Source organism: Triticum dicoccoides, chromosome 3A, assembly GCF_002162155.2.
Source record: "Triticum dicoccoides isolate Atlit2015 ecotype Zavitan chromosome 3A, WEW_v2.0, whole genome shotgun sequence".
NCBI classification, from domain to species: domain Eukaryota; kingdom Viridiplantae; phylum Streptophyta; class Magnoliopsida; order Poales; family Poaceae; genus Triticum; species Triticum dicoccoides.
The window spans coordinates 583,666,595-583,674,704 of record NC_041384.1 but is presented as its reverse complement, the minus strand read 5'-3'; the positions used below and the strand labels follow the sequence as shown (position 1 = coordinate 583,674,704).

At 40.9% G+C, this 8,110-nt stretch overlaps 1 protein-coding gene and 1 pseudogene across 1 annotated transcript; both read left to right on the top strand.

The window, feature by feature from the left end:
• Positions 1 to 2,179: 2,179 nt before the first annotated feature.
• Positions 2,180 to 6,940, top strand: LOC119269356 (beta-glucosidase 2-like). The gene is made up of 13 exons (XM_037551164.1): positions 2,180 to 2,961; positions 3,044 to 3,107; positions 3,413 to 3,471; positions 3,557 to 3,632; positions 3,719 to 3,790; positions 3,939 to 4,026; positions 4,155 to 4,413; positions 4,897 to 5,012; positions 5,106 to 5,320; positions 5,828 to 5,856; positions 6,088 to 6,190; positions 6,271 to 6,358; positions 6,439 to 6,940. The coding sequence occupies exons 1-13, from the start codon at positions 2,824 to 2,826 to the stop codon at positions 6,671 to 6,673; spliced, it is 1,542 nt and encodes a 513-aa protein (XP_037407061.1). The 5' UTR covers positions 2,180 to 2,823; the 3' UTR covers positions 6,674 to 6,940.
• An 885-nt stretch (positions 6,941 to 7,825) lies between these two features.
• LOC119272610 overlaps positions 7,826 to 8,110 on the top strand; it is a 9,760-nt pseudogene continuing 9,475 nt past the window's right edge.

The window sequence follows — 8,110 nt, the reverse complement described above, 5'->3', positions numbered from 1 at the left end:
TCACCATAAGTAACACAATTGGCTTGTCCTTAGCCTTATTAAGGATCGAGACACTTGCTTTTACCTTTTTTTATTGTTACTCACATTTCATTGCTATACTCTACTGCCACAAACCACAACAGGATTACATCTTTTAGCATTTACACTGAATCTTTGCTATTTTTGCACTTACCAATTCCTTCACCTACTCATGGGATCAATACTTTTACTTATAAAAACGATCTAAAATTACTCCCTACACTTGTGAGATTTCAAGCACCGATCGGGGGCCAAAAGTTGCAGAGAGGGCCCTAATGAAGAAGATAGCATGCGTGATGAGTGTATTGTTTACACTCTTTCCACCATTGTTTAAACCGGATATTCCAAGATAATAACTCTAATGTTATCACTAATGACTAATAATAACTCTAATGCGTGATGTGTGTTAGGTGCAACGCATTTGTCTCTTGTCTTCTTCTCGTTCTAAGACTCTGTAGGTACCCAGAAACCCTTAAATGGACCCAGGAGGAAGAGTGCACGGACACGTGAAAGGCTACACCGAACATCAGTGACAGTGAGGATTTGTATTGTAGCCGAAAGCAACTCCTTGGGGATCATGAGGTGCGGTCATTAAATGCCCAATGCGTTGGTCTGGAGAAATCATTAATAATCAAGGTAACCCACGCGACAGTAAGGACCTTGGTTGGACAATAGACATATGATGCAGGTTGCTGACCAGTCGTGATATTATTTGGATGCATCCCCCACATCTAGTTGTTAAGAGCACATCACAACGGTGTTTACCAGGACCATGTTGGAAATAAGATAATATCTTAAATTCAAGTATAAGGTTGTAAGCAAAGCCCTCATGCCCATGCCTATTTCCATCTATTTGATCTTTCCCTCGGTCACAACTACTATTTGTTCCGTCTGGGAAATTGAAACTTCTCACAAGAACAATAGCCGGGGAAGCATCTTCGCTACCCTAGCTAGGTGACTAAGGTATCTTTCAGTTTTTATCTTTTGTCTCTTTTTCTTGTAGTCGTAGAAAAACCCAGAAAAAATATCATGACAAAGAAACTTGGGGAGTTTGCAACTTCCAATGAGAATTTTATGTGCCCTCCTATCACTTTACAAATGTTGTTGCCGAGTGATGTGAGATTAAACCACACTTGATCACTTTGGTTCAACATAACCAATTCAGAGGCCACGCTTCTGAAGATGCCATCATGCATTTTCATACTTTCACTGAATTGTGATATGAAACGTATAAGAGACTATGAGCCACACGCTGTCACACATTGAGTTTGTGTCTATTTTCTTTGTTTCTAAGAGGAAAAGCTAAGGAATTGCTTCTAGCCTTGAGTAGAGGAACCATTACCTCATTGAACTTGTGTTCCATCATGACAAAGTTTTGCCCACCTGCCAAGATTATGCAAATTGCGCTCTAACATTACATATTTTAAGGAGGAAGATCGTGAGCTACTAATGCTTGCTTGTGATAGGATGCAAGAGGCAATAAAAAAATGTTTGAATCATTTTTAAATTTTGTTTATGTTTTGAAAAAATGCTCAGAAGATTCAAAAACCGTTCGTGTTTTCAAACTTTGTTCACAAATTCAAAAAATATTGTGTTTTTCAAAAAAGAAATCCCATTTAAAGAAATTATTTGGATTTTTAAAACTTTTTACATGTTTTCAAAAACTGTTCAGAATATTAAAAAATGATTTTTATTTTTTCACATTTTTAATTTTTTGTTTGTGGTTTCAAAAAATCTTCACAAATTTCAATTTTTTTGACATTTAATATTGTTTGGGACGTTGAAACTTGTTTGTTATTTCAAAATTTTATTCGTGAACATCTTTTGTGTTCGCGTGGTATATATTTTTTGAATTTGCGAACTTTTTTGTATTAACGAAAGTTTTTTAATTCATTAACTTTTTGTGAATTCACAAATGTTTTTTGAATTTTTGATCATTGTTTTTGAATCGATGAACATTTTTTGAATACGCGTGAACATTTTTTAGAATTCACAATGTTTTTTAATATTTGCGTACTTTTATTTCAAATTTATAAATTAAACAGACCGGAAATTAACGAAAAGAGAAAAAAACGATTAAAAAAAACAGCGCACTACCGGTAGCGCTCGTTAGCAGCGCCCCTCCACTTTGGCACATCGATTCCTTCGTGAAACCCTTGGCTCCTCCATCTCCGCGGCGCCGCCGAGCTCTCCGCCGTCCAGCAAGCTGACGGCGTGTCAGCGGAAGCGACTGCCGCTGCCCGGTCATAGTCAACTGGTCGTTTCCGCAGTTCCATCAGCGCGCGAGAACCTGGAGAAGAGGGGCAGGTGCTGATGCTCACTATCCATCCCATTCCCGCCCTTAGTTTTTGATGCACGCAACGCAGCCGGTCCTTATCAATTCGGAGGACTTTATCTTCTAATGAACGCGGTGCGTCTTTTCTTAATCTGTGCTAGCTGCTCATACTGATCTGTGCTTTTCTTAATCGCATTTGTCCAATTTTTTAAACGGGGCTGGTGGAGCGCTCAAGGGGCAGTTGAACCCAACCAATTCAGCAAGCCGGCAAAAAATTATGCAATGCTATATCTCAACACTCAAGACCCAGGTATATTTTTTCTTGAAAAGAAATGCCATGTGCAGTCCGACAAGCAGGCATTGCAGCTGCACATACCCCCACCAGGTCTGAAGGCAGAGAAATGGTGCTTAATATGGTTGATTTCGACGAGGTAAGGTCGTTGAGGTTGCTGTTGAGATTATCTCTCTGTCTAATATAAATCTCCTCGGAGGGGAGGGAGTCAACTATGCACAGAAAGGCACAAGGATAGATGGGTGCTGTCACTGCCTTCTTCTACCTCCTGCTGCTGTCCCTCTGGGTTCAGGATGCAACGGCCGCTGACCTTGGCTTCACAAGAAGTGATTTCCCACGGGAGTTCGTCTTTGGATCTGGAACCTCGGCATATCAAGTAAGTAATCTTTTTCTTGTTTGAGCTGAAAGTTCAACCATGTTTACTCAATGAATTTGGATTCTTCTTTTGCATTGTATAGTATGAGGGTGCTGTTGCTGAGGATGGCAGGAGCCCAAGCTGTTGGGACACTTTCACTCACGCAGGTTGGTTGCTACTGTACATGTTTGTGAAATTTGTATCTCGTTGTCCCACATGTCGGTCAGACTCTGGCTATTTCCCATATGCTTAAGAAATAGCACCTCGAGCAACTTGTGATCAGGTTACCTGATGCGTCGAGTGGAGATATTTAAGACGACTTCCATCTCAGTGGAACAATTTACACATCATTTATGTTGCTGAAGCATAGCTAAATTTAGAGTAATTATTGGCAATAGCCAAGACAAGAAGCTGATGTGGTTGACCAATCACAGTTAGATCAATTTTGACACCTAGATTTTTTATTTTGCAGGCAAAATGTCAGACAAAAGCACGGGAGATGTTGCTGCAGATGGGTACCACAAATACATGGTAAATAGTATGGGGCCTTGCAAAATCTTGAGCGTTTCTCTGCTTTACTAATTATGAAAGAAATTTGGCTTATCTGATTTTGCAGGAGGATGTCAAGCTCATGTCTGAGACAGGCCTAGAGGCCTATAGGTTCTCCATCTCCTGGTCAAGGCTCATTCCAAGTACAGAAATTATCATGACCTTCATCAGAACAAATTGCTTTAGTTTCTAATTTATCTCATTGTTTCTGGAAATTTCGGGTTTGTAGATGGACGCGGAGCTGTCAATCCCAAAGGGCTACAGTACTACAATAACCTCATTGATGAGCTAGTGAATCGTGGTAATTACTTTTATTAGATCTCTGAACATTTAAATGTTTAACTGCAATCAATTCTTAGGTTCATACTTCATATAATCAATGTTCCTTCTCAAGAAATGCATGCAAAATAAAACTTTGAACCCTCTGGTCTCTGTGATATTTATCCCAGGAATTCAAGTCCACATCACACTTCACCATATAGATCTCCCTCAGATTCTTGAAGATGAGTATGGTGGATGGTTAAGCCCCAGAATTGTGTGAGTTCATATATAATTTCACTACCAAATAAATAAATTCTACTGTAGTGGCAATTTTATATACCATCGGCATAATTCTTACGACATTATGTTTTGTCCTTTCATATTCTCAAATCCACAAAATGCAGTGAAGATTTCACAGCATATGCAGATGTTTGCTTCAAGGAGTTTGGAGATAGGGTTGCATCATGGACGACAATGAATGAGCCAAACATTGGTGCATTGGCCTCTTATGATGTTGCTATATTCCCTCCTGGTCGTTGCTCGGATCCATTTGGAGTAACAAAGTGCACCTCTGGGGACTCTAGTGTGGAACCATACATGGCAGTTCATAATACCCTTTTGGCGCATGCATCGGTTGTCAGTCTGTACAGAAAAAAATATCAAGTGAGTGGATGATCTTTTACTTAAAATAGTTTTGGTGATGCTTAGGTTCATGAACTGTGACAGTCTAGACTTTTATTAGCTTTCCTCAAGGGTGGAGGCACCATTTTAAGTCATTACACATTTACACATTAACCACATCGTAACTCATCTTTTTATTGATACATGTTTCAGCATTGGCTACACAACGAGGATAGTATTTCTTGGGGGAGTTGTCGATTTATTTTGTTTAGCTTCCTGGGCCTGTTCCTTTAAAACAGGGACATCATGTACATAGACTCTTATTCTTTGTTATCTAAAAATAGCATTCCCTCCGATCCATATTAATTTTCGCTGATTCAGTACAAAGTTGTACTAAATCAGCGTCAGTTAATATGGATCTGTGGCAGTATTACATTCTTTGTTAATTCCCTGTCACGGTGCCTATGTCCAATATCTTAACCAACTATAGGCTTATAAAAAACTAATGAAACCTTTTGGATGTAGGCCATGCAAAAAGGAGCTGTTGGCATAAGTATTTACTCTTTCTGGAGTTATCCATTGACAAATTCCACTGTGGATTTAGAAGCAACTAGGAGATGTATAGATTTCTACTTCGGCTGGTATGATATTGCACCTCCATTTTGTCACTGGAAGCGTTTAACCTGCATAATACATGCATTGTTGAGATCTTAAGTTAAGTGTGGTACTGGCAGGATACTAGATCCGTTGGTGTTTGGGGACTACCCGCAAGTAATGAAGAAGAATGTTGGCTCTCGCCTTCCACCCTTCACGGAAGTTCAGTCTGAACTTATCAAGGGTTCTTTAGATTTTATTGGAATAAATCACTACTACTCTCTGTACGTGAATGATCGCCCTCTGGAAACAGGCGTTCAAGACTACAAAGCAGACATATCAGTTAGTTTAAGGGGTAAGTATCTTTTTTGGATAGTGATACTAGAATTGTTGCTTAACTGCTCATAGTTATGTACTATGTGGATGTGCAATTTCACTGGTTTTTTGAGTCTTTTTTTCCTAGACATTCATTCTTCATGTAACGGTTAATTATGTGGTTGCACTAGAAATTGTGTGCAATAGTAGGCATGATATTCATTTTTCTAGCAACGATCACACAAGCAAACGAGGAGATTCCTGAATCATGATTACCAAAAAAAAGGAGGGGGGGTGTTACTCTTGATATGCAAAAGATAGGCTAGCCAAGCTGTTGTGAAACGATGCCCTGCTAATGCTAAATTGCTAGAACAAGCTGCCAATCAACCTTTCGAGATTTACCAGTCACGTAAATTGGGCATTTCTCTGAGTTCAGTCTTGAGTCATCCCTCTAAACACGTTTAAATCTCAAAGCATGGTCTACGCTAATGTAACAGAAAAGAGCTGAATGTATTGTTCTAACTTGTGAACCCTTTGTATGATGCAGGTTCTAGGATAGATCCACCATCTAGTCAGGTACAAAAAATTATTATATCTTCAAAGGGTTTTGCAAAAATATTATAGACTCCAATAAAGATCATCAATGTGTTTCGCAAAGAAGTTGCTAATTTTCAGCTAAAAATGCAATTATTTTGGTCATTCCATGTACATCCATTTGGGTAAATCTTGAAGAGATTAGAAAAGAAACACCCACTTAAAAACTGATGTCAAAAGCTTCTGTCAAAGATTATCTTTATTGGAGTGCAGGGCTTCCCAGTAAATGTTCCAAGTGATCCCAAAGGGCTGCAGCTTCAACTGGAGTACCTGAAAGAAACCTACGGAAACCTTCCGGTCTATGTCCAGGAGAATGGCAAGCAGAATTCCCAGCATGTGTTTCTGTTGATGAACAAAGGTCCATCGTTACTCATGTGGTTACCTGATTTGTTTCAGGTATGGGTTCTGCCGACGACAGCCTAGATGACACGGACAGGGTCGGTTACCTGAGCAGCTACATGGAAAGCACACTAAACGCGATGAGGTGCGTGCGTCAAGATCAGATCAAACATACTATACCCGTTCTTTCAGCATGCATTGCGTGATGCTCTGTTTGTCGTGCAGGAACGGGGCGGACGTGAGAGGGTACTTCGCGTGGGCATTCATGGACCTGTTCGAGCTCCTGTCCGGGTACCAGTTGAGGTATGGGCTGTACCGCGTCGACTTCGCCAACGGGAGGCGGCCGCGGCAGGCCAGGCTCTCGGCTCGCTGGTACTCCGGCTTCCTCAAGCACAACGGAACCTCTGCGCTCGCGCCGAGAACGACGCAGATGAACCAGGCGCTGAACTTGTTGTCCTGACTCCCGAGTCCAGTGCAACCGCGCGCGTCAGGTTTCGATTCAGAAAGCGCGATTCTCGGATTACATTACTAGAAACCAATACTCCTGTAACCACTACTGTATTTTCTTGATTATTATTTTCTTTAGAAAGCCATCACTTTCAGAGCAAGTTGAAGAAACGAAACGCTCGAATTGTAAGTGATGCATTTCTTTGCTGTTACATTACATTGACCCTTGTTACAGAAAACCATGAGTTCAGATATAAAAAACATCATGGTTACGCTTACATATATATTGTACATAGCTTTCAGACAAGCATTGAGTTACAGAAGCAGAGTCAGAAGATGAAAGCTATGTGGCTATGTGAGGGTCCGTGCAAAGATTAGATGTGAAGAAACCTGTGGCCCGGTCTTTGTCAGTCGCGGGGATGGAGTTCATGGATGTGCATCATTCAGAGCAATGGTTTGAGTGGTGGCCTGTTGGTCCTTGGAGGAACCCGGTGAGAATGCACATTCAGCCATCACATACTGCTGAGCATCTCTAGCAGATCCTCAAACCTACTACTATGAAGGAAGTTTTGTTGGTTAAAGGGATTAAACACTAGCTCTTAGATCCCCAAAATTTTAGTTCTCCAAATCTATTTTTTTTCTCTGTAAAATCTTACTCCACTAGCCCAAATTTGTTCTATGGTGGCCTGTTCTCAGTAAACATAGGGACGCACTGCACGCCGTCCCGCCCGACCCCGACCTTGTAGCCTAAACTTGTATGCGTCGTAACTATGCAGAGGTTGGATGAGTGCTTGTTATGTTTATATCCATTTTATGGGTCATTTCGGGTCAATAAAATTCACTCTTTGTTGAATATTTTTTTAACTGCGTGTCTTTTCTTAATCTGTGACAGCTACTCATACTGATCTGTGTTTATCCATGCAAAAAAATTATTGGGGCTCGTGATCATGAGCGGCAAAAAATCATGTGCAAGCACGCACCAGGCAGTAGCACACGTTTAACTAGCTGCACATGTCCCCACAGAAGACTGACGTTACTAGATGAAAGTTGTTTAATCTGGCTTCTTTCACGAGGTAAGGTTGCGGTTGAGAGTGAGACTAATCCTGATATAAATCTTCTCTTGAAGCGAACGAACCCATTATGCACAGAAAAACACAGATCAGAGATGGGTGCTGCTGCCTTCTTCTACCTCCTGCTGTCCCTCTGGGTTCAGGATGCAACTGCGGCTGATCCTGGCTTCACAAGAAGTGATTTCCCACTGGGATTCGTCTTTGGAGCTGGCACCTCGGCATATCAAGTAAGTAGTCTATCTCGTTTGAGCTGAAAGTTCTAGAGTGTTTACTTGATGAATCTTGATGTTTTTTTTCTGCATGTAATAGTATGAGGGTGCTGTTGCTGAGGATGGCAGGAGCCCAAGCAGTTGGGACACTTTCACTCACGCAGGTTGCTT